At 38.7% G+C, this 27,560-nt stretch overlaps 1 protein-coding gene across 3 annotated transcripts in view; it reads left to right on the top strand.

Annotated features, from left to right (window-relative positions):
• Positions 1-27,560, top strand: part of CHD2 (chromodomain helicase DNA binding protein 2) — a 159,398-nt gene that overhangs the window by 41,302 nt on the left and 90,536 nt on the right. For all 3 annotated transcript variants that reach the window (XM_075557881.1, XM_075557880.1, XM_075557882.1), the window contains 8 exons: positions 711-936; positions 2,414-2,514; positions 3,929-3,973; positions 4,145-4,323; positions 7,495-7,619; positions 12,207-12,423; positions 13,852-13,941; positions 14,779-14,969. In XM_075557881.1, the coding sequence (XP_075413996.1) occupies positions 711-936; positions 2,414-2,514; positions 3,929-3,973; positions 4,145-4,323; positions 7,495-7,619; positions 12,207-12,423; positions 13,852-13,941; positions 14,779-14,969 (1,174 nt within the window). The remainder of the gene's footprint in view (positions 1-710; positions 937-2,413; positions 2,515-3,928; positions 3,974-4,144; positions 4,324-7,494; positions 7,620-12,206; positions 12,424-13,851; positions 13,942-14,778; positions 14,970-27,560) is intronic.

Genomic DNA, 27,560 nt, shown 5'->3' on the forward strand with positions numbered 1-27,560 from the left:
TATTTGGTTGTTTCTGAATGTCCAGGTAAAAGTATCAAGCGATAGAGGTACATTTTCTTTTCTCTTTTTGCGTGTTGCTTGTTTGAAGTGACCTTGTTTGTCGCGAGGCTCCTAGGTCCATTTCAGTTTCCCTCTCCTCTTTTCCCACCGTGCGGGCTTGAGGGCTAAGGGACCTGGAGGGAGGTTCATTCTTTTAAGGGTTGTCTTCTCACTCTTAATGGAGATATCTTGAAGCTCCGTGCTGGAAAGTAACCGTTTATGAAGTAACACAAACGGATGCTTAATGCCTTTCCTTTTCCTTAAAAATTTCCATCTCACTTCAGAGTTGGGCAGTGAGGGGGATCATTGGCTGGGTCGGTAGGTGAGGTACTCTAATTATCTTACCTATTCTTAATATTCATGGGGAAAGGGATTTATTTTCTAAACGAGTAGGGGCCAGAATGAAAAGATATTGCCATTTCAATTTTACTATATTTGGACACAGGATTTTTTTTTACTTTACCTGCAGTTTTGGAATAACTTATTAAATATGAAAATCAGCTTTTTATTGGGGGGGCGATGAAATTGCTTCTACCCTTTGTAGTTTTATATTCCCATTTTGTTTGTGCTTTATCCAAAAAAGAGACGCATCACATTGCTTACTTGGGAAGTTTTCTAAGGTCTGGTTTATTAATAGACTCTCTTTGACGTTTAACTGGGTTCTTTTGCAGCAACTGGAGCTTCTACTACAGTCTATGCAGTAGAAGCTAATGGAGACCCTAGTGGTGACTTTGACAGTGAAAAGGATGAAGGTGAAGTCCAATACCTCATCAAATGGAAGGGTTGGTCATATATCCACAGCACATGGGAGAGTGAAGAATCTTTACAGCAACAGAAAGTGAAGGGCCTAAAAAAACTAGAGAACTTCAAGAAGAAAGAGGATGAAATCAAGCAATGGTACATTTCCCATCCTAGACTTAAGTGTATTTGCAGCCTGAGAGAAGGGGAGAACACAGCTATGCAAGATCTCAAATTCTGTTTTGTTCAGATGGACTTTGGGCTATTTGCATTTCTACTTTTATAAAATTGTGATCTGAAGACATATGCATTTGTATATAGTGACCAAGTGTGTGAAGTTTAATAGTGACTATACTAGTTGAGCATTTTCCACATATCATGCCTTTAATCCTTACAATCAAACGGTGACATTCATACTCCCGTGGTCCCTGTTGTGCTATAGGAAAGTCAAGACCCAGAGTTAGCCAGCAACAGCTCTCCAAGTGTGGGCAGGCTTTGAGTTCTGGCAGCCTGAGGCTAGAGCCTTAATCCTAAGCACTTTGCTATTTGGTGTGGGTAGATCTGAGAGATTGTTATTTTAGAACTCTGGATTATCATACACAGAAGTTAAAATTTGGGTTTTACACCATCTGTGTAATGGTAGGAAGGAGACAATTCAAAAAATTCCGACACTATAATTGTGCATTATACTTAGCTCTGTGGGCATGTTAGAGTCCATATGGAGCCTCATGTCTGGATCAACAGCACCCACAGACCTTAGTGAAGTTGTCTTGAGTATTAAGTCATCCTGAAGGCATGCCATTCAGGTTCTTCTGTGTTACTTTTAGAAACAGATGGGGTCTAATGCCTATGTCACTACTATGCAAAGCATCCTTTTTAGCAAACCAGAGATTATATTATTTATATACCTGAGTTACGGGGCTAAGTTCCCTAGGTGGTGGCTTGTGCTTGATATTAAACTTAAAGATGGCGGTACAACCCCACCCCCAACCCACTGATACTGTGTGAGGAAAACCTGGGCAGTCTGCTCTGTCCGAGGAGGACCAGGGGGAGCAGTTCTGCTCTGTACCACCGTGGGTGGCCACGACTTGGAATGGACTTGATGGCAGCTTTAAACATCACATCAGGGGTAGGTTATAAACGCAATTATAACCTTAAAAATCCTCAGAAGAATAGTAATAATCTAATTTCAAGTTGCTGCTGTTTTCCTTTTAAAGGTTTTTGGAAGTAAGAATAACTAGTTTTCAAAAAAAGCCACATTAAATCATTCTCAAAACCCATAAACATATGAGAAAAGGTATGTTTTTGTTTTTTTCATAATCTGGAAGACAGCTTCATTATTCCTAATTTGTTTAGATTTATAAATTTGTCAGTGAAAAGTTGCTTTTAACTTTCTTTGTGGATAAGGTCACCTTAGCCAGGTGAACCGAAGTAACCAATGATTAAGTTTTCAAAAAGTATAATTATATATTTTTGGTGTGGGTAAGGTCTAGCCTAATTACTAGTTAGTAAAAGATTACTAAGAGACAGGGGAGAAAATGTAAGTTTTTATTTCCTGCCTTTGACTTTTGCTTTGATCTATGTGCATGAATCTCCAAAAATTAATACGTACTTTTTCTGTGTACTTTTTATCCAGGCTAGGGAAAGTTTCTCCTGAAGATGTAGAATACTTTAACTGCCAACAAGAGCTGGCCTCAGAGTTGAACAAACAGTATCAGATAGTAGAAAGAATAATAGGTAAGTACAGAGAAACTTATCCTAGCAGTTTCATCCAAGGAATAAAGACTCTTGCTTTTGGGAGTAATGTAAATAAATGCATTTTTGTAGGTTTTCTTTTGAGAATTGACAAATAGCTTAGATTTATTTGAGGGGAAAAAATCCAACCTGATTTGCTTGTAAGTTTGGATCATGGATGCTGCTGTGGCTTTTGGCTTGTGCAGATACTTGGAGAAGACCAGAGGTACCTTTCCTGAAATGCGACGACTAAGGGAGAATCTGATTCTGGGAGGGGAAATGAAGAGCTCCTTTTGCTATTTGTAGTAGGTTCGAGTTGGTGCACTAAGTGAAAATGTTGTTGAAGTTGGTAGCATAGGTGAAACGAATTCTTGACTGGGGCTGGAGGGTTAGCATGGAGAATTATTCAAATGTAGGTAGTACTTAACACTCAAGATTTCATGATATATAAGCAGAAATCGAGTGTGCGTGGTATGAAAGGAAGTCTGGGGACATTATAGGTTTTGGAAGTGAGAAAGAAGAGGAGAAAGCAACAAAGGAAATTAAGAACAGCTAATGAGTGAGAGGAGGGAGAGCCACGAGAGAAAGACAGAGAAACAGAGGATGCCAAGGTCTTCATATGGTTGAGAAGTAGGAGACTGGTAGTCAGATAGGACGAAGACTGAGACTTGATCCTGCAATTTGGCAGAAGGTGCAGTGCTGGTGAAGGAAGCTCTGGTGGGGTGGTGGGGTAAACGTTGGGTTGTTAATCACAAGGTCAGCAGTTCAAATCCATCAGCGCCTCTCAGGGAGAAAGATGAGGATGTCTGACACTCCCCGTCCCTCTCAAGATGTACAGTCTTAAAACCCCTATGACTCAATCTATATGAGTGTTTTTTCAGGGATGGGGGACTGCTGTGGTAGATTTATAGGTTTATGGGGTGTAGTCTTGATTGTAGGAGGTTCAGAAGAATAAGGGAGCTAATAGAGGTAATAAACAACTCTTCTGGGGTGTTTTGTTATGAAGGAGAGCAGAAATAGGATGGTAGTTACAGACCATTAAAGACAATTTTTTTGCTTTTATTCTTAAAGCTATGAGACAGTAGTGTGTATTTGTGTGCTAAGTGGGTATAATTTAAGGTGACCAGATTTTAGCATTGGTCAAGCAGGACACCAGCGGGACACCATTGATAAAACTCATATCCTGGCGAAATAGCCACATGGCAGCCAAAAACCGTATACCCTAGCTTGTGCATTCTTTCCAAAAATCAGGACTTTTTAAAAACGCCGCAGGACACGGGACAAATTGTTAAAAAGCGGGACTGTCCCGCTCAAAGCGGACGTCTAGTCACCTTAGTATAATTTGGTATTTTGAAGACCAGTTGTCTTATTCCCTCCCCTTTGGCTATGGTAATAACTTCTTTCTCATTTTATTTAGCTGTGAAGACAAGTAAATCTACATTGGGTCAAACAGATTTTCCAGGTAAGCAAGTAATCTTGTTTATAAATGTTTAGCATTTAGGAGCAGTTCATGTTTCACAAAATATTTACTGTATTTCTAACTGATGTTTCATGGATTTGACATCAAACAAGATATCATTTCCCTTGTTTAATTGATTGGTTTCTGATCTATACATTTTTATGTATGAAATAGCTCACAGTCGGAAGCCGGCACCTTCAAATGAACCCGAGTATCTATGCAAATGGATGGGACTGCCCTATTCAGAGTGTAGCTGGGAAGATGAAGCCCTGATTGGGAAGAAATTCCAGAGCTGTATTGACAGCTTCCACAGTAGGAACAACTCAAAAGCCATCCCAACAAGAGAATGCAAGGTGTGGTGATTGCTGCCTCTTGTTTTTTATGGGAAAGATATATTGATATAAAGGGTGAGTCACACAGATATCAGAAAGAGCAAATATTATAAAGGTAAAAGTTGATTCCCCTTTTGAAGTGAAAGAGGACTTAACCTTAATATTAAAAATAATGATGCGTTCAGCCCCTTCGCTGATTCTGTGCTCTTACAATTATAGAATTAGAAGTAGGGATAATGTGGGGAACACTTGAAGAGGATTTAAGCACTTTAAAAAAGAAAGAATGGGAAAGAGGGTCTCTTTCACCGAATTCTAAGATGGAAAATAAACATACAGATTTTTATTTGCTGGTTCAGTCGTAAATTCCCCTTCCGCCCTCTCCACCCCCCCCCCCAAATCCTGTTTTTCTCTCAAATTTATCCTGTCTATAAAGTGGTGTAGTTGGCTGCTCAGAGTGAATGAAAGTATTTATAAGCTACGAGTTCTGTCTTTGAGAAGTTGATTTTCTCTTAGGGACACCAGCTCATAGTCTTTGAAAAGCAAAGTATGCTTGAGGAGTCAAAAGAATTTGGAAGAAAATACGTGCTCTGAGAAGTAAACAGATAGAATAAAGTGAGCTTCAATGGCCATTGAACACTTGAACCTGGTCCTGGCCCTGGCATTTGGAGAATGCATTGGTACTGCCTAGACAAAGTCTGGGCCCAACGTGTATTGGCCTCCCATGGAAACTTTCAAGATGTTCTTAAAGTGTAATCACAGTTCTTTCAGAAGAAAGGGTTGGAAACGATGGTGATACTGATAAGTGCATGTGGATCGAAATGTTGATTGTCTTGAATATCATGAAAAGTATTTTGACTTTATTTTGTGAGTGCTGGGATGCTTACTTTAGTGGGTAGAGAAGCTAAATGAAGACAGTATTTTGTTAGAAAGCTTCATCCAATGGCACGATGGTGGAGACTGGAGTCGGCAATTATAATAGCCAGAAGGTTCAGCCAGAGAGACGTCACAGAAAGCCGGGCATATTTAGTGTGGGAAAAAAAGGGAGGAGTCGTAAGAGTGAAGAGTTACACAGGAGAACCATTATGGAGAAGGCTTAGAAGGGGATGGACAACTGCAATTTTGGGGATTTGTGTAGGGAATCCGATTACAGGCACAGCTAGATGGACACCTACTATCAAGTATACTATCAAGATCCCAAATAGCAAAGCAAGCAGAGATTAAAAGTAAGCACAGATTATTGGTGCTTGCTTATGAATCTACAGTGAAAAATTAATAATTTTATTGGCTTATATTTCACATATTGTACAATTTGATACTTAAATATTTTTTAAAATGTTTTATGTAGGTATGGCTGGCCTCTGTCTCTCTCTAAGTCCCATAATATCTTCCTGTAGAATTAAAGGCTCTTGTCAAATTTATAGTCCCTCTCAGGGATGTGCCATCCAATAAGCAAACACTTAGACTTGTTTGCGATTCTGTCGGGACTAATCTGTGTAACTGTTCCCTGCAGATTAGTGAGTAAGCACGAGTAAACGTGTTCTTCGCCTTGCGTCTGTTAGGAAGTTTAATGGAATACGAATCTTTATGGAAATATTCCCTGAAAAAAGACTTTTGTGCCCAAATTCTTTTGGAGAATACTCCTGAATAAAATTTACTATCCATCTGTTATCCCTGAGAAGTCAGGAGCAGCAAAAATCATTTCTTTCACTGTATTTGGAAACTTCTCAAGCTGTAATTTTCTCAGTTTGTGTATGTGTGCTAGGATTGTCTTTTTTCCCCCCTAAATTTTATTTATTTTATTGTTGAGAGAATATGCACAGCAGCACATTCAAGTCTCCACAGTTTCTGTGGGTACAGTTGAGTGAGATTGATTACATTCTTCTTGTTGTTATACGCCCTCCTCCATTTTCTCACTCGTTCCTGTCATCAACATAAGCTCATGCCCCCTAATGTTTCTATCTAATCTTTTATTGTCACTTGGATTTCACATAGATAGTTCTTAAAAGAACATCGTGCCAAAGTCAGACAGACATTTACATTAAAGTGGTGCTTGATTTGAGGAAGACATGGTTTTAGGTTTGAAGATTGTCTTTTAAAAATACGTATATCTGCAAGGCTTCCATGAGAATTGGAAATTGTATTGTGTGTTTTATCCCTTTTCGTGAGTCTTCTATAGAATATTTGTTCCATATGATACCCAAGCACTATCTATATCTTTTGCTCTCATGGTAAGGGAATCTGTTAATACATAAAGATAATGAAATAACTTTTTAAAAACTATTTTCCAAATGGATTTGAGTACAGAAACCACGTTTATTTTTATTGTGTGGCATTGAGTCAGTTCCAACTGAACGGTGGCCCAATAGGACAGAGTAGAAATGCCACGTGTTTCCTTAGCTCTCACACACATTGAACATGTTGTGAGGAGGGACCCTCCCTGGAGAACCGCATCATGCTTAGTACATTGTCAGCAGAAGAGAAAGACTCATAGTGTCTGCAAAAATGGACCCAAACGTAGTAGTTAACAACTGTGAGGATGAAACAGAAGCAAGCATCGTTTACTTCTCTTGTACATAGGGTCATGATTCAGACAAGCATCTGTATGGGAACAGATTACTAGGTCTTTTCTCCCCCTAAGTTACTGATCAGCAGCTTTCTGGTCAGCACCCTACTGCTTTAACCATTGTGCCACTGAAATTCTTCAAACCTTTGATGTTGGAAAGGGCATCGTTGAAAACAAAACCATACTTGGGGAGTTCAAATTAGGGAGGCTACATTTGAAAATGTAATGTACAAGGCTTTCTTAGCATAAGACAGATTTTCCTAGAGGTGTATTTGGTAATGTTGACAGTAAGATCATAGGTACTCTTATGAAAATTGGAGACTTCATTGCCATGGGGGTTAGAGGTGATGTGATAAAAAGAAGTGCTGTGGGATGATAGTGCGGACTTAGGAAAGGATCCGATGACGAAAAAGTACTTCGTCTCAAGGTGAAACCCAGCCTTGGAAATAGAGCCCATGAAGAAAAGGGTGGTGGTGGTGGTGATGGTACTGTTTTTAGGGGTTGATGATTTCAGATGTGAAATTTAACTTCTTATTCCTTCACTTAGAGTACATAAATTATACCAATTTAGCATAGGAGCAGGAAGAAATGTTTGTTCATACCTGGCTTTGTTAATTTCTGTTTTTCAGGCCTTGAAGCAGAGGCCCCGGTTTGTGGCCTTAAAGAAACAGCCAGCATATTTAGGAGGGGAGAATCTGGAGCTCCGTGATTATCAGCTAGAAGGTCTCAACTGGCTTGCTCATTCCTGGTGCAAGTAGGTAGAAAATGTGCTTGGAATTTTGTTTTACTGTTTCTGCAATTTGTGTTACTTGTAAATACCTACTACCAAGCGACTTGATGACAGTGAATTTTTTGAGTTGTGTTACCAAAATTTTTAAAAAGACATGATTAAGAAATCTCTCTTGATTTTTAATGCATATATAGTTTACCATTTTACTTTAAAGTTAAAAGTACTTTGTAATGTAATACTTTTTTACTTTAAGTTGTACTCCATACTACAATCCAGTGCTGCAATCGTTGCAAGTGTCTCAAGTCATTCTCACTCTCAGCAAGCAAGATTATGTCATCTCAATGCCCCTTTACTGACCCACAGCTCTGCATTGGAGACGCTGTGGGAATTGTGCCCATTTTGACATCCCCCCCCCCCCCCCGCAACCCAACCAGGTAACATGAAGGGAGCACAACAGAGCAGCAAGGGGAGCAAAGCAACAAAGTCCCCAAGGATTTGTGAAAGTAGACTTTGGGCTTGGGTTAGCAGGTCTTGGCACTGCTTCAGGCCCAATCAAAAAAACATTCATAGGGTCAGCAGACAGACCTGGAACTATTTATTCGTAGTTATTTTTTGTTGTAGTTTTCATTTTTCTCATGTCTATCTATATAAGGTAGGCAGGAAAAGCAATCCTGGGGTGAAAACAACGAGACTGATGATTCTGGGGGGACAGAAGAGAGGGAGAGGTAGTGGAAAGAGAGCAGGTAGTCAACAAACCCAGGGACAAGGGAACAGCAAGAGATCTAAAATCAGTGGCAGCGAGGACATAGAGTGCCTGGTGGGGTTCGATCAAGTGCAGTGTATCCAAGAGGATGTACAGAGAGCCAAATGAAGGTTGAACATTAAGAGTGGGACAGAAGGAAAGTAAAAGGAAATAGAGGAAAGAAATAGGAGGCAAAAGACATTTATAGAGGTATAAATATAGGTATGTACATATGTGAATACGTAAATATATAATAGGAATATAGGTCTATGTACATATATTTATAGCTTAAGTATTAAGGTAGCAGATGGACATTGAACCTCTACTCAAGCCCTCACTCAATGCAAGAATACTTTGTTCTAATAACCTGGCATTCTGTGATGCTCACCTGCCAGAAGACAAAGTGAGTACATAAGCTAATGTGGTGAAGAGAGCTGATGGTGCCCAGCTCTTAGAAGAGATAGCATCTAGGGTCTTAAAGGTTTAAAGTTAAGCAAGCTGCCATCTAGCACAGAGACAACAAAGCCCACATGGTAGAAGCACACCAACCCCTGTGATCATCAGGTGTTGACAGGATCAGGCATTAAAAACCACAAAACAAATAACCATATCGATGTGAATGAGAAGACCCAAAACAAACAACTATATCGATGTGAACAAGGGGCTTTGGAATGGAGACCCAAAGCCCATCTATAGACAATTGGACAACCTCTCACTGAAGGTTCATAAGGAAGGGGCGAGCCAGCTTGGGTACAGTATAACATCGATGAAACACCCAACATTCTTCTAGTTGTCTAATGCTTCCTCCTCCTCACTGTCATGACCCCAGTTCTACCTTACAAATCTGGCTAGACCAGAGCATGTACACTGATATATATAAGAGCTCTTAGCACACAGAATCTAGGACAGATAAACCCCTCAGGACCAATAATGAGAGTTGTAATACCAAGAGGGTATGGGGGAGGCAAGTGGAGAGGGGGGAACAAAGGAACTGATTGCAATGATTGACGTCCCCAGGAGGACAAACAACAGAAATGTGGGTGAAGGAAGACAGCAAACAGTGTAAAATATGGAAATAAAAATAAGTTATAAAAAAAAAAATTTATAAATTACCAAGATTTTATGAGGGTTGTAGTGGAGGGGAAGGAAAGGAAAAAAGGAGCTGATAACAAGGGTTCAAGTTGAAAGAAAATGTTTTAGAAATGATGATGGCAACATTTGTACAAATGTACTCGATAACAATTGATGTACGAATGGTTTATAAGAGCTGTAAGAGCCTCTAATAAAATTATTTATTAAAAAATGTGTCATCTACATATCACAGGTTGTTAATAAGCCTTCCCCCAATCCTGAGGCCAAATTCTTCAAATAATCTAGCTTCTCTGATTATTTAGTCAGCACATGATTGGATACGTGTGGTGAGAAGCTACTACCCAGATGCACACCTTTCCTGATTTGAAACCATGCAGTAGTCCCTTGCTCTATTTGCACAAATGTCTCTCAATCCACGTACAGGTTCCTCATGGGCACAGGGAATTATTCTGGAATTCCTGTTCTTTTCCAGGCAATCCATAGTGTTTTATGATCCACACAGTTGAATTCTATGCATACGGTTTTCAAGCAGCTCTTTCCTCCAAAGTGGAGGGCGCTGAGTTATTTTTCATTCTTTTTAGTCTGGAAGCTCCATTGAAACCTGTTCACTTTGGGTGACCCTGCTGGCATTTGAAATACCAGTGACATAACTTCCAGCATCACAGCAACATGCAAGCCACCACAGTATGATAAGCTGACAGACCAATGGTGGAGTTTATAACTACAGAGATCCATTTGAAAGTTTCCCAAAAGAACCACTTAATACTTTAGTATAACTTTCTGTTATGAAAATTAGAGTTCATGAGAAACTTCTGTTTGTATGACTAAGAGCCTGTATTAGATACAGCCATTCTAAGTTTTTGGAAATGACTTTGCTTTCAGAGAAAAGTTGGGTTTAATCTTTCTTCCTAAAGGATAGCTCTAATGCCAAATGGAACCTTAAGAAATGATAGGTCTTGATCAACCTATAACTCGCCTCAGGGGGATGAACAATGGAAAAGTGGGTGAGGGGCGATGGAGGACGATGTAAGATATGAAAATCATAATCATCTAAAACTTATGAAGGGTTCTTGAGGTCTGGCGGGCGGGGAAGAGAGGGGGAAGAAATGGGGAGCTGATAATCAGGGACTCAAGTGGGAAGAGAATGCTTTGAAATGGATGATGGTAGCATATGTGCAAATGTGCTTGACACACTGGATGATGGTATGGATTATGATAAAGAGATGTAAGAGCCCCCAATAAAAGTATTTATTTAAAAATAAAGATTTAGCTGATGAAGTAATTCAATATGAATATTTTACTGTATCAAGTCAATGCAATTTAAAAAAAAGGAAGTGGGACTTAACTCTCATATTTTACATTTGAGAATTCTTTATAACAAAGGCTTTATGTACCTTGGCCAGTATTTTATCGTGTTTCGTGCATAGTCCCTGACCAGCATCTTTTACTTTAAATGACCAGCTCAAAATCAACTGTAAAGGGCCCTAAGGTGTTAATAGACTATGGCCATTAAGGCTGTTTTGGCTTGACTTTGTGTAAATGGCAAATCTATTCAAAGCTTTTAGTCTGTTGATGTAGTAGTTTGGTAGGGAGGGGGACACTGCTGGAAAAAACTGACCCTGTTTTCTCCTTGTGCTATGGGAAAGTGAGAAACAGGAAGGAAATTTATCAAGGGAATACCCATATCTGAACAAGATTGAGTGTTCCTGAGATTTATAAAGGTATGCCCTTCTTCACGCTCCTATCTTCCAATGTTCTGTTTGTTACTTCCTATGCTTTGCCTCTACCTTGCACATACATAGAAGACAGATAGGATTTAAACCATTTAAAAAACTTGGTGAATTAAATATCTTGGTTATCTTGACATGTATTATTTTATTTTTCTACAGTTCACTAATTACACATGTCTACACTATGTATGTGTGTAAACCTTCAGTGGACTAGTTTTCAACAACTGTTTAGTTCCATTGTCCAACGATTTGTCACTGGTTTCACACATGTATTCCTATTTTCTGTCTCAGGAGCAGTTTTCTGTTTCCTGACCATACTTTTCTTACACTGGTCTTTTTTTTTTTTAACTTCTTATATCTCCAGTCTTTATCCAAATCCCTTGTTGAAATCAAGCGCATATCCTGGATCATTGTTTTCAACGTAGAGTCCAAGACCACCACATCAGGTTCTCCGTCTACTTTACTCCCAATTCGGGTCCCAGAAGCTTTTCCCTGGTGGTCTGATTCAGTAGGTTCAGGAGGAGGTCCAGCAGAAGTATCATGTGCTATATGCATGCGTTGCTGGTTTAGACTGTGTTGCATTTAAAGCCAATCTTGTGTATCTGTAGTCTGTAATTGCAGGTAGTAGTGTTACCACATTAAACACCTTGCAGGAGAGAGGGGTTGATGCGTTGAGTAAAGACAAGACTGAGGAACTGTAAGGTTCACCGCAAGGTGGGGAGCCAAGTTGCCTTTGTATTACACAATGATGGAACCCAAGGTCTGTTGCTTGTACGTACCAAAATAACCAAACTTGATTTCTCTTATGTAAGGAATCTATGTTAAAAACTTTTTGCAAGTTAAGTGTTTTGCAAGTCTAATTAATCAGATCAATTGCTATTAGTCGCTTTCTTCCTCATGTACCTTCCTACAGGTGTTTGCCGGTGAAACTCACAACAGATTGCTTACTTGGGTGGCACTGTGAGACGTTGGTGTCACAGCTGTTTTTGCAAGTCTGTGTTTTGTGAACTGATCATTTTTTGGTCTGTCCCCCCCCCCCCCCTGCAGAAGTAACAGTGTGATCCTTGCCGATGAAATGGGCCTGGGGAAGACCATCCAGACGATCTCGTTCCTCTCCTACCTGTCCCATCAGCAGCAGCTCTATGGGCCTTTTCTTATCGTCGTCCCTCTGTCCACCCTCACCTCATGGCAGAGGGAGTTTGAGGTCTGGGCTCCAGAGATTAATGTAGTCGTTTACATCGGTGACCTCATGAGCAGAAACACGGTGTGTAAACAAAGAGCGTTGGGTAGATGACTTGTAAATAAAATTTTCAAAATTGACCTAAAACTATGATAGTCTGGTAAAATTAGTACTCTGATGGTTTGCTCTGTCTCAGATTTTGAATGAAGGATGATGGAGCCTCGAAAAGTCCATGGGAAAAGGAAATTGAAAGATAATGGAATATTTTTACAGGCTTTTTGAAGCCCCTTCATAATGTATCATAAAAATACAATTCAGACTCTTTTAATATGCACATATTATTTGAAAAAAAGCTAAAGTATAACTATTAAGTTTTTTCTCATTTTTATATACTCAAGACCACCTACCTTATTTATATTAGATTGTAAAAATGGAGTTATTATGCCATTCCAGGGCTGAAGAAATGACAGTTACTTGTGGTAGATAGTTAATTGTTTATAATAAATGTAAACAAGTTCAGTTTCGTGTCTCTTGGTATTTCCATGCTTTAGAGCTGTGGTGCCGAGTAAGCAAGAGACGGATTTGAGCTGTATGTTTTCAGGTTAACTCAAATATATTTTCATTAAATATATCTAACTTAAATCCTGGCAGATTACACTGCCTAATTTTGAGTTTTTAAGCATAATAGTAGTAGTTGTAGACCAGCAGACTTAGATGATCTCGTTCTTCAGTTTCTCACTTGGCAATAAAACTGCAAAGGAACTATTTGTGCTAGCTGTTTGCTCGTTTATACAGTGTTTGACTCTGTCAGTTTTTGTGTATTCCTTTACATCAGTGGTTCTCAACCTTCCTAGTGCCATTACCCTTTCATACAGTGCCTCGTGGTGGTGACCCCCAACCATAACATTATTTTCGTTGCTGCTTCATAACTGTAATTTTGCTACTGTTATGAATCAGGCAACCCCTATGAAAGGTTGAGAATCACTGCTTTACATGGACTTAATTTGCATTCACACTAAATTACATTTTCATCCTATAAGATTCCTTTACCTTTTTCTTGGGGATACATCTTCCTACTCTTAAGGACAATGAAATTTCAGACTGAATCACAGAGTTGAAGTTCATTTGTTAATGTAAGTGTGAGTATTACCCTACCTAAAGAGTATCAGATTACATTTCCCTAAGAAAATTCTCTTCAGTGAGAACCCTAGATTACTTCAAGTCACTAAGATTTAATTGCTGAAGAAAGGCATTTCTTGGTCAAATGTGCCTTGTGGCCCAGTTGTTTGAATTCTGGCAGTCAGATTGTCACTGTTCAGTGATCTGTCTTTTGACTGGAACTCTAGTTGCAATGTTCTTTGGTTACTTAGTCAATTTAGGATGTATAGGAATTTCATGAAATTTTAATCAGATTTATTGACACATCTTTGTAGCATTTTGTGACAAGACGTAATGGTAATGAAAGGCACAAGTAGAAATTTTATCTTAATTACCCTTTTTTCCCTCTTAAAGATTAGGGACTATGAATGGATTCATTCCCAAACCAAAAGGCTGAAGTTCAATGCACTTATAACAACCTATGAAATCCTTTTAAAAGATAAGGTAGGTAATTGATAACTAAAAGGTTTTTATATGGGGTGCCTTGTTCTAATGGTAGGTGTGTGCTGTGATAAAAAATTTTTTAAAGAAACAAATGAACAAACCAAAGCTTTACCAATAGCTTTGAGGTTAGAAATTAAATAAAAAGCTGCACAGCTGAAAGGGTCCTTAGATTACCAACTCCAGTTGACAGGATGAAAGGAGATTCAATAATTTACCTTGGTATTTTAGTCAGTGACTTGAATACCACTTGAATGTAGCCAGGCTTGAATACCATCTTGGGGCATTTTCCATCATACAGTTATTAAAGATACAGAACATATGTGAATGGCCTCTGTAAGGATGAAAGCAAAATGAAGCTGTTTAAGCTTTTCTTTGTGTAGTTACTAAGAATGCTGTGTAGTAGATAGTGTTCATTAGTGACAATAAGTGCAAATAAGTTCCGTTTCATGATTCTTGGTGTTTCCATACTTCAGAGGTGGGGTGCAGAATAAGCAAAAAAGAATCGTAATTATGGAGAGAGTAACCAGTCATGTGTTTTTCTTTTGTTTTTTGCCCAGTATACCAATTTTTTTGTTATTGTCAAGGGACACATAGCAATACCTGGTATAAGAGACCTACCTAGGCCTTTTAGATGCTGATGATTTTTCACTTTTGAGTAGACCTTCCCCAATGTAATCAGCAAAATAAATATGAGTCCTAATGTAGTTTAAGATGCTGAAGAATAAACATGTCTATGTGTACCTTTGTGATGGTAATTTTAGAGACATAATTAACACTTGAAAAACTCTTGGGTTCCCTTCTGACCTGGTGGCTCGTTCTGTTTTGTTTTTACTATAGACTGTGCTGGGCAGTATTAACTGGGCCTTTCTGGGAGTGGATGAAGCCCATCGGTTGAAGAATGATGACTCTTTGTTGTATAAAACTCTGATTGATTTCAAGTCCAACCATAGGCTCCTGATTACGGGGACCCCTCTTCAGAATTCCCTCAAAGAGCTCTGGTCCTTGCTGCACTTTATTATGCCGGAGAAGTAAGCTCCTTCCTGTGTATTTCAAAACCTATTAGCATGTCTAGAATACCAGTGCCTTTTACCTGTCTTGCTGGACCTTAGTGAAAACACATGGCATGGTTTGGGGAAAAGCCAAGCACTAAACTGAGGAAGGAACAAAAGTAGTGAAATGTGGTTTAATACATGACCGAGCCAGAGAAGTCCACTTGTTGGGGAGAAATGGCAGTTTGTCAACCAGAAATTTGAGTGGAGTCACGCATTTGAGAAATAACTGCACTAGGAAACACATCAGACTTTTCACTGTTGGTATAAAGCAGGGGGTCCTCAAATTTTTAAAACGGGGCCAGTTCACTGTCTCACAGACCCGTTGGAGGGCTGGACTACAGTTAAAAAACAAAACAAAAACTGTAAACAAATTCCTATGCACACTGCACATACCTTATTTTGAAGTAAAAAACAAAGGGGGCAAAAATACCCGGTGGGCCGGGTAAATGTCCTCGGCAGGCTGCATGTGGCCCACGGTCCGTAGTTTGAGGACTCCTTGGCATAAAGGAATCAGTATCATCGAAATGAAACATAAAGCTATACAGTCTGACGAGCATTAAGCACATTTGAAATCCAAGTCAGTCATTAATCCAGAGATCAATAAAGCACCAGCGTTAGGTTTTATTCAAACAGTTAAACTTAATAAAGAACTGTGGGATGCCTTCATTTTCGATTTGACAATATTTTTATGGTAGAAATGGTACACATTTCTTAAACTTGAAATTATTTGTTGGTCTTCCATGACACCAACTTCGATTTGTTCTCCGAATTTGGAAGACTATTCCGTCTGCCCCTTGACAATAAACTGGCTTATCTCCTACCACTCTGTATCACTGATGCGTCAACCCTCCTCGCCATCTCCCTGTTTCTTAGTATGCCACGCCATTGCTGCTCTTGGTGTGAGGAATGCGCTTTCTCCTTGACTCGATAGCTCTCTGCTGCATCTTTTCCAATGTGGTTGGATGCCTTTTGCTTTTTTTTTTTTTTAAGCCTCATTGTACTGGCCATTGTTTCCAGTTATTAATTAGAATTGGTGGGAGCAGGCATCCTTGATTTGTTCTCCATCTTTTTTGGGGAATAAACATGCAGTTTTCCCCTATCATTGTAGAAGCCTTTTATCAGGTTAAGGAGCCCTGCTGGGATAGTGATTGTGAGTTAAAGACGGTAACCGCAAGGTCAGCAGTTTGAAATGACAGGCTGCTCTGCAGAAGATGATGAGGGTGCTTTAGGAAACCCACAGGGGCAGTTCTGCTCTATCCTGGTGACAGTGGGTCCGCACCAGGTTTCTATGGCACTGGGGTATTGTTTTGTTTTTAATTGAATTCAGATTCAACTCAGTGGTAGTGAATTTTTATCAGTCTGAGTCAGTTATTTTAAATTCTTTGTTCTTGAGGGTTTTTATTATGAATGGGTGAAGGATTTTGTCATGCTTTTTATTCCTGTTTCTATGCTGTTTTTCAACTGATAGGGTATTAAGATATTTCGGGTAATTAGATAATAAAACCAAACTGTAGTAAATTTTACTTGGTCAAAATGTTTTTGGTTGCTTGTTACCGTCCAGCTCGGTGTGGACCTGCAGTGAGGGACAACCTGAAGAAAAAGAGTGGCCAGTGCACTCGAAGGGAAATTTTATTTGCCAAGAACAGTCTTCTTTATTAGTGAGGCAAGGGTGCATAGCGCATATTGTAACATTATCATCGCGATAAGATTGCGCTAAGCACAAACAATTCTTTGGGACTAAACAAATGCAGCTCCAGAGAGTCACTGGAGCACTTCATTTACTACTGGCAACTCTAGTTGCTGGACTGAGGTGGCTCTTGTTGCAGGTCTTTCCTTTTGAATCCTGCGCTCTCTTTGAGTATGTGTGCTGTCTCTGACTGACTGGACTTGGAGTGTTTCTTCCTTGTTTGTTTCTGAGCAAAATATTTACATCAGTGATATTCACTTCTTTGCAAATAGTGTACCATGTAAAGGCTTTGACTTGACTTTGTGTGAAAATTTGTAATGACTAATTCAATTTGTGTCTATAGGTATCTTTTGTGTCTTTTTGACTCAGTGTGTTAATTTATGTCTTTCTACAAGTTTATCGGTTTTATCTAAGCTATCTAATTAGTGAGCAAAAAAGTCGTTTATTCTTTCATGATCCTATTCATTTTTGTAGGATCTGTAGAGATCAAAATCCTTTTTGATTTTGGTAATATGCGTCTTGTCTCTCTCTCATTCTACTTAAATTTTGATCTTTTCAAAGAGCCAACTTTTGACTTCATTGGATTGTCTGCTTGTTTCCGTTTAGGTCTTTTGTTATCTTTTCCATTAGTTTTGAGGGTTTGTTTCCCTCATCTTTATTATCTTTACTTTTCAGTTAAATGTACTCTTCCTGCTTTCTTAATGTGAAAGTTTACATTATTAATATGAGACATTTTTTCTAGTATAGATGGTTAAAGGTTTAAAATTTCATCTTTCTCTGTATAAATGTTGATATATGCCGTGTTTCAGTCTTGATTCTTGAGCATTTTTTAATTTCTACTGGGATTTTTAATAAATTCTATAATTTCTAGTTACTTGAGAATCTCTCAATTGATTTCTAATTTAATCTTAGTAGCTTAGTTTGAGAACATGCTTTGAATTAATTTCTGAGTTAATTTATTTTTAAAGGAACTCTGGTGGCGGGGTGGGTTACACATCGAGAAGGTAACTACAACTTCAGCGGTTCAAAACCACCAGCTGCAAGAGAAAGATGAGGCTTTCTACTCTCATACAGTGTTAGAGTTTTAGAAACCCACAGGGATTATTCTACCCTGTTCTGTAGGATTGCTAGGGGTCAGAATCAACTCAATATCAGTTGGTTTTAATTTTTGTTTTTTAAAGTTTTGGTTTTAAATCAATTAAATGCTCCATCTTAGAGGTGTGTGTACACTTGAAAAGACTGTTTATTTTGCTGTTGTGTAGAATTTTCTGTAGATTGTAATGATGTTCAAGTATTTTGCGTTCTTACTGACTTTATGGTGAGAGTGAGGTATTTTAATGTGTAACGATAGTTGTTGAATGGTTTACTTCTTTCAGTTTTTTCTCTGTTCATTTTCTATGTCATGGCTGTGTTTTCCTGATACAGTGATCATTTCATCATTTTGAAGCTTTTTAATATTTCTTATTCATTAAGTCGATTTTGTGTGATAGTACTGTAACTTCTCAACTCTCTTCTGGTACTGTGTGTGTGGTACACCATTTTCTGACGTTTAACTTAATTGTTTTTTTCTCTGAGTCTGAAATGTCTCTATAGACAGTGTATAGTTAGATCTTAAGTTTTCTTTAATGTAGCCTAACAATCCTTTTGATTGGTGTATTTAATGTGTCCATATATATTATATTATGGCTATGATTAATTCAGACTCTTATTTCACTATTTGCATTCTGTATATTTACTCATCTTTGTTTCACTTTTTGTTGCCTTTTAAAATTTATGCAAATTTTTGTGTGTTCCTTATCAAGGCCTCTCAAGTGTTTAATGTTTATTTTGCTTTTATTTAGAAATAAAGCAAAACATACACCAATCCAAGAGTTTACACATGTAATATTTAGTGATATTGGTTGTATATTGTCCTACTGGTGTACTTTCCTTTTCTGACTTGTTCCTCCTCTCAATACATGAATTCTTACTCTTGATGTAAGATTTCCCTGAGTATCATATTACTCGTGTATAAGCCGAGTTTTCCAGCACATTTTTATGCAGTTTTTGTGGTAAAATAAGGTGCCTCGGCTGACATTTGGGTTGGCTCATACTCAAGTATATACAGTACTTAAAATTCCGTTCTGGGATGGGATTCTTCTATAGAATCTTTGATCAGAATATTCACTAATGATAGTTGAGCACCACCCAGTTCTTCTGGCCTTAGGGCCAACGAAACAATTGTTTATGGAGGCAATTAACCACACATTCCATATCCTCCTCCTATTCCTATCGCTCCTTCCTTTCTTGCTCCAGTGAGTAGAAACCAATGGCTGTCCCTTGCACAGCCATCTATTAGCATTTAAGACCCCTACATAATGAACCAGGGAGGTAGAACTGAGGTAGTAAATATATTATTCACTCACTTAACTTGGATGTCCATGAAACCATGACCGTAAATCAAAACATCAAATCCCATAAGCAGCCTTAATAGCTATTTTTTGGGCTATTGCTAATATATATCGATTATACAACTTTTTCTATTTCAATTTTTATAGGTGTACAACTTGTTGACAGCAATTAAAATAATAGGCTTGCGTAACCCTATTTTTTTTACTGAAAATAAACTTATTACATGTTATCATGGACAAACACTTTATTTTTCAGGCTTTCAATGACAGTTGAATTTAAGGTAACGTTTACATATGTATTTGTGAAGTCTGGTATATCAGTTGGGACATACTGAGTCTTCCTTGTTCTCATATCAAAGGAACTGGGAATCTTACATCAAGAGTAACTAACCCAAGTTCACACATCTAAAGAGTCACTGATTTGACTCTGGGCCAGTACAAAAGGAGCATTTGGCAACAGTGTTTCAGACAGTTAAAATCCCTGAGTAACTGCAGCAAGGGAGCAAGACAACCTATAAGGGACTTGGGTATGCAACCGAAAAGAAGGGAGGAATCACAGGTATCGATACCAGGCCCAGAGCAAAGTACCAACAATCTCCTGTTCGTTCTTGCAATACTCACAAAAGAAGTAGATAAAACAATGGGACTGCATGAATAATGTGAAATTAAAATGCATTCAGAACTGGGAAATTCCCCACCCCCCAATTAAATTAGCTACATACTTTAGTCAAATAAAATGTTCGTTAAGAAAAATAACAACTTAAGACAGAAACTAATTACATTTTTACTATTCCTTCTTGAGAGCAAATTAATGACTATTGAACAGTTTATCCCAAACTTAATTATTTGTGTTAAAAACAAGTTGTTTTGTAATTTGCACATCTATGTTAAGCCTTAGCAGTTCAAAGCAGAAATTAAAATCATAGAACTCCAGAGACCTCATGAGTAAGTAGATGGAGTTTGCTTGTTTCAAAGTTTTTGGTTCCAAACCTTTTTGTAGGCACAGCTGTGGCAGTAATGAGAACTGGGCTGGTGCACAGAACTTTTGCAAATCTTGCAGGCAGAGAACTTACTCTTTCCGTGGGGATTCTATCTTGCTCTTTTTGAAGTCAAAGCTTTGTTTTCTTTTCCCTTTCTTCTACCACGTTCTGTGTGGTGACCCTTGCTCCGTCTTCCACGTATCTGGCATGACGGCAGCACCATGTTCCCTTTCACTGTTCTCACACACCATTTCCCAAGCAGGACGGGTTCCTCAGCCGCGGCAGCACCAGCAACTCCCAAAGCGCAGCGTACCCCTATTCTTAATGTGGTGTTTCTATCACGGTCAAACCATTCTTTCCCTCCCTTTCACACCCCTGATAACCACTAATTTGTCCTTTTATGAGTGACTTGTTTCACTCCGCACAATGGCTCCAAGCTCCATCATATTTTAACATGTATTGAGGTTTCATTTCTTCTACTGGATGACTAGTATTCCATTTTACTTAAGCACACTTTGCATATCCATTTATTTAGTGTTTATAAATAGTGTTAGGATAGTGGTAGGATACTTCCGTTTCTTTATCACTAGCTTTAATTGTTACTACATAAATTCAAATAATGTTAATATTGATTGGATCTCCTTGAAGGTGGATATAAAAAATGCTATCACAAATTGCATTGTACTTTTGATTGATTTTACAATGTCCTTTTTGTCAGTGAATTCCACTCCACTGATCTTGATTATATTATTCCCAGTAGAGTAAACCATGATTTTCTGATTCAAAATGGCTGATAGCAGTCCATTGCAGCTCACTACTGCCTAGGATATTGATCTTTCTGCGTTCCATTTTATTTTTGATGACTTCAAACTTCCATATTTATATTTCACATATTCCAAGTGCTGATCATCAGCAGATTTTTTGCAGCCGTGTCTCCTTACCAGGAGTTGTATCCCTGAGAAAATGAAGACCCTGAATGCTCCGCTCCTGCAGGCGCTAATGGATCCACGTCCCCATGATAGACTCTGCTTAATAAGCGCAGCCTCATCCTGGGCACTGTCTCGGAAGGATCTGAGAGGTTTTCAGAACTATGCATCAGGTTTTCCACAGCTCCTTCCTCTAGTGGGCCACCACCTCCTTGGTTTCTGTTCTTAGTCTTTATGTTCCACTGAAACTTGTCTTCACTTTGGGCAGTGGTTCTCAACCTTCCTCATGCTGTGACCCTTTAATACAGTTCCTCATGTTGTGACCCCAACCATACAGTTATTTTCGTGGCTACTTCATAACTAATTTTGCTACTGGTATGAATCGGGCGACCCCTGTGAAAGGAGGGTTGCTTGACCCCCAAAGGGGTCACAACCCACAGGGTGAGAACTGCTGACTCTGGGTGACAGCTGGCATTTGAAATACCAGTGACATGGCTTCCAGCCTCACAGCTACATAATTCACCACAGTATGACACACTGGTTTGTAAAGATGGATGTTGTAAAGCAGATAATATACAGAGAATTAGAAATAATAACTTTCTATTTTTTTAAACAAATATGTTTTCAGTACTGAGAATTTCTATATACTAGGGTAACTCAAAGAAAGTATTGCTATAAAGTCATAGAAACCGTTATTAAATAAAAAATCAAGATATGACTCTGTTTCTAGACACATCTATTTTTTGTTTTCGAGGTGATGTTATTTTTATTGGAGTAACATTTAACAGGAGAAGAAAAACAGTTTTTATGTTTTTTAAGCAGTCTGTTAAATTTTGTGAAGAGCGAGCATAAACTCACAAAACCAACATTTAGATCAAAAGATAGAAAATTTCCAGCCTCTCAGAAAGTTTCTTTATGTTACCTTACAGTCAGTTGCTAAGCTTTCTAGGCACCCACTGTTCTTTTTCTTTGTTTTTAATCATTTTATTGGGGTTGCATACAACTCTCATCACCATCCATCTATCCATCCATCCATCCATCCATTGTGTCAAGCACATTTGTACATTTGTTGCCATCATCATTCCCTAAACATTTGCTTTCTACTGGAGCCCTTGATATCAGCTCCTCATTTTGTCCCCTCCCTCATGAACCCTTGATAATTTATAAATTATTTTGTCATGTCTTACACTGACGTCTCCACCCACTTTTCAGTTGTCTGTCCCCCAGGGAGGGGGTTATATGTAGATCATTGTGATCGGTTCCCACTTTCTCCCCCACCTTCCCCTTAGCCTCCTGGTATTGCTACTCTCATTGTTGGCCCTGAGGGGTTTATCTGTCCTGGATTCCCTGTCTTTCCAGATCTTATCTGTACCCAATGTACATCCTCTGGTCTAGCAAGTTATAAGGTAGAATTTGGATCATGATAGTGGGGGTGGGGGTGAGGAAGCACTAAAGAACTAGAGCAAAGTTGTATGTTTCCTCAGTGCTATACTGCACCCTGACTGCCTCGTCTCCTCCCTGTGATTCTTGTGTAAGGGGATGTCCAGTTGCTTACAGATGGGCTTTGGGTCTCCACTCCGCACTCCCCCCCCATTCACAATGTTATGCTTTTTTGCTCTTTGATGCTTAATACCTGCTCTCATCGATACCTTGTGATCACACAGCTGGTGTGCTTCTTCCATGTGACACCCACTGTTCTTATTCTGTTATCTGAAGTTAGTTTTTTTTCTTGAATTCAGAGTTACAGTGTACTGTATTTATACCCTTTTCCTCTGTTATTTTTTAAATTTATTTTTTTCCCCTCCAGTTTTTAAAAAAAAATTACTAAATACTTTTATTGGGGGTTCTTACATCTATTATCACAATCCATACATTCATCCACATAAAGCATTCTCTTCCCACTTGAGCCCCTGATATATGCTCCCCAGATCCCTCGATAAGTTATAGATTATTGTTTTCATATCTTACATCATCCTCTGTCACCCCTAACCCACTTTTCCATGGTTCATCCCCCTGGTTGGGGGGTTATAGGTTGATCCTATGATCCATCAATTCCCCTTTCTCCCCCCACCCTCCCCTAATCCTCCTGGTGTCTACTCTCTGTTGGCCCTGAAGGGTTTTATCTATACTGGATTCCCTGTCTTAACACATCATCTGTATCTAAGTCTATATATATCTGCATATATTAGGGTGAGTCAGAAAGCATTGTTACAAAATCATAGAAACCGTTATTAAATAAAAAGTCAAAATGTGGCTCTGTTTCTCGACACATCTTCTAAGTCTATATACACCTGCAAGGGGCATTTCTATTCCTAATCCTTTTCCCCCAAAGAATCCTATACCTTTTGATTTATGCCAAATTAAAACAATAGCATTCTCAAAGAATTAGGGTTGTGTGCCTTTGAAATGTTCTGTGCATTTGGGAATAAATTCAAGCCTGAAGTTGTAAGATCAGGGCTAAAGTGTGGATGGCATAAAGTTTTCTTACAAAATTCTCATAAGACAACCCTTCTTACCTTTGAAAAATGAACAGGTGCATTATGATGGAAAACATTCCTTCGGATGACTTTCTAAATTTTTTTTTCTCACAGAAGCAATTTTCTTGAAATTTCTTCCTTTAAAAAGCTGTTTTAATTTTCCTTTGTTATTTAAAAAAACCTTATCAAGATTCCCCCTTTGGTGGAAATAGTTCCCATAGCTTACTCAGCTGATGTATCTGCCTTGAATTTAATGATATTGGCAGATCACCTTGAAACCACTAGTCTTTTTAAAATCATTTTATTGGTGACTCATACAGCTCTTAACACAATCCATACGTACATCAGTTGTATAAAGCACACTTGTACATCAGTAACCCTCATCATTCTCAAAACATTTGCTCTCCACATAAGCCCCTGGCATCAGCTCCCTATTTTTCCCCCTCCCTTCCCGCTCTCCCCTCCCTCATGAACCCTTGATAATTGATAAATTATTATTTTGTCATATCATACACTGTCTGAGGTCTCCCTTTACCCACTTTTCTGTTGTCCATCCCCTAGTGAGCAGGTTATATGTAGCTCCCTGTAATCAGTTCCCCCCTTTCTACCCCACTCTCCTGGAATTGCCACTCTCGCTACTGGTCCTGAAGGGATCATCTGCCCTGGATTCCCTGATCTTCTGGTCTAGCCAGATTTGTAAGGTAGAATTGGGATCATGATAGTGGGGGGAGGGGACAGTTAGGAACTAGAGGAAAGTTGTATGTTTCATCGTTGCTACACTGCCCCCTGACTGACTTGTCTCCTCACAGCTCTTCTGTAAGGGGATGTCCAGTTGCCTACAGATGGGGTTTGGAACCCCAATCTGTACTGCCCCTCATTCACAATGATATGATTTTTTGTTCTTTGATGCCTGATACCTGATCCCTTTAATACCTCGTGTTCACACAGGCTGGTGTGCTTCCATGTGGGCCTTGTTGCTTCTGAGCTAGATGGCCGCTTGTTTATCTTCAAGCCTTTTAGACCCCAGACACTGTATCTCTTGATAGCTGGCCACCATTAGCTTTCTTCACCACATTTGCTTATTCACCTGCTTTGTCATCAGATTGTGTGGGGAAGGTGAGCATCATGAAATGCCAGTTTAATAGAACCAAGTATTCTTGAATTGAGGGAGTACTTGAGTGGGGGACCAGTGTCCATCTGCTACCTTAATACTCAACCTATAAATATGTGCACACACACATCTATTTTCCCATCCTCATATATAAATATATTTACTTATGTACATGCCTTTATTTAGACCTCTATAAATGCCCTTTGCCTCCTAGCTCTTTCCTTTATTTCCTTTTATTTTCCTCTCATCCCACTATCATGCTCAGCCTTCATTTGGGTTTCAGTAATTCTTCTTGGTTACATTACCCTTGGTCACGCCTTACCAGGCCTCCTACACTCTCCTCACCACCGATTTGGATCACTTGTTCCCTTGTCCCTTCCTTTCTCTCCACCTCACCCTCTCCCTTCACCTCCCCATCTCCCATGTTCCCCCAGAACTGTTGGTCCCATTGTTTTCTCCTCCAGATTTTCATCCAGCCTATCTTATTGAGACAGACCTGCAGAGATACTAACATGCACAAAAACAAGATAAATCAAAACCAAGCAATAAAAGAAAACAACAACAAAAAGCCAATGACAAATAAAACAAACCAAAAAAACCCACAACAAACAACAAAAAAGAAAAGCTTGTTTCACATTAGTTCAAAGACTATTTGTTGGCCTTTTGGAGTGTTTTCTGGTTGAGTCTGATGGGGTACCATGCCCTGGCTCCAAAGTCTTATTGTTGGTATTCCTGGGGACTTCATTGCTCTGTTCCCGAAACCACTATTCTTATTGCGCCTCTTTTTGAAGGTTCCATGAGGAAACCAATAGTGAGAACTGAACTTCAGCTGTCCACTGACTACATAGACATGTTTGAACACATTTTTTGGGAATGAAAATATATGTTTGAATTGGGACTCAAGTAGCAATACTTTCTGACCTCTGTATACGAGGGGGCTTCAAAAGTATATTGAAAAACGCACTTAAAAATAATGGAATTTTTTGTATGAAGTTTCTGAAGCCCATTCATATATTTTGCTCCCTAATGTTTTCTCATTTTTGATTTCTCGTTTTTTTCTCTTCTTTATAGCTTTTATTATGAATTGGTTGCAGGTCTATAGAGTAAATCCGTTTTCCATTCAGCAGTTCATGCCAATTTTGTTTCATGTTGTTGCTTGCAGTTCTCACAATTTTACATCAGTCAGCTGCTCTGCAATGTCTTTTTTTCTAGATCTTTAGTCTGAACTTTGTCCTTGAGCAAGTAGTGCCCTTTGGATCTTGAAAGACTGATTGTTCAAAGGAACTATCTACCTGTTTACTGTTAATATTTATCTTTTATAGCTCTTTCTACTGATGTCTGAACATTGAGACATGGAAGTGAGTTCAGGCAGGCCAGACGGTGACTGAAGGCCATCCTTTTTACATTTCTATCTGACCAGGAAGCCAGGGTTTTAAAAATTATTGCGGATGTTGTTCCACAGTTTTCTCCCACTCTGTCCGGTCCTCTGTCAGTGCTCCCTTTCTGCACGCTCATGGTGGTTGGTGGATACCACCTAGTTCTGGTCTCACGGTCGTGGAGGCTAAGTGTTTCATGTTATATTAGCCCCTTAAACGAGACTGTTTTCCACTTCTTTCATATTCTATTCCAGATGGGGAGAAACCAAAAGTTAGACTATAAAGTGGCCAACTTTTATGAGCCCAGTAGCTACTTACCAAAATAGAATGTGGAGCATTTTCTTTATGGACTAGGTTGTGCCAATTGATCTTGTTGTCCCGAGACAATTGTCATGAGCCCTGGGTTTCTAGTGACTCATTTCCTCAAGGTTTGGTTACGGCCAAGGTGTTTTCATAAGTTTGCATTTTGTGTGCTCTACTATGTTTATATTTGCAACACATATATATGAGCTGTCTGATCCTTATATGTTCATGGCTATAGTTTCATTTACCTTCCTGCCTGTGTTCAGCTGTGTATCTATGTATCCACTTTTGTGGATTTTTCATAATTCTATTATTGCAACTCTGTGTCTATAACAGTATTTTACATCTCTTATATGTAATATTGTACTTCGTCCTTGTCTTTCTTGTCTTAACGATTTCTTACTAACTTATGCATATTGTTTCCAGTTTACCCAAGTTAACGTGTCTAGCGTCTAGTAATTTACCTGACTGATAATCATTAAAAAAAGCTGCTTTTTAAAAAAAACATTTTATTAGGGGCTCCTACAACTCTTATCACAATCCATACATATACGTACATCAACTGTATAAAGCACATCTGTACATTCTTTGCCCTAATCATTTTCAAAGCATTTGCTCTCCACTGAAGCCCTTTGCATCAGGTCCTCTTTTTTAATAATGCTGCTTTTTATGTGAAAAAGTTTTCTTGATTCTTTAAAACTTAAAATTTTTTCAAAACTGTTTTATTGGGAGTTAGTATAGATAACATATTATACTATAGTCCAATCACACCAAGCCGTATTGTACAATTAGTACCACAATCCGTTTTTAGAACATCCTTTTCCTTTCTGAATTTGACATTGGCTACCTTTAAAACCCCTCCTCCACTTACCACCCCCCCAACAAAACAAAACACCTTATTCTACTTGCTGTCCCTATAAGTTCATCAAGCCTGGGTTTCATATACTGAAAATCAGAAAAACATACAACACAAATTCAAGAGGGTGACTCCCAATGATATAACACATCTGAGATAAACCTCTAAATGAACAGACAAATACAAAAAAATAGAGAAAATATTGAATACCAGATCAGGCCTAGTGTACATCAGAGGGGGGATCGGCTGACAAGGTAACCGTTCAAGTAAGATTTATCCTTTTGATCTTAAATTTTTTTCTTTCAATATTTATTTCTTTGTGATTAACTTGATTCAGTAAGCATTAATGTCTTCCAAATTCCTTATTTTTTAAAGTGTTTCACAAATTCACCATTATTATTTAACATTGCATTGCGTTCTATTGTGTGTATGTACAGTCGTTTATTCATTCATTGGTTTCT

Source organism: Tenrec ecaudatus, chromosome 9, assembly GCF_050624435.1.
Source record: "Tenrec ecaudatus isolate mTenEca1 chromosome 9, mTenEca1.hap1, whole genome shotgun sequence".
In the NCBI taxonomy this organism is placed as follows: domain Eukaryota; kingdom Metazoa; phylum Chordata; class Mammalia; order Afrosoricida; family Tenrecidae; genus Tenrec; species Tenrec ecaudatus.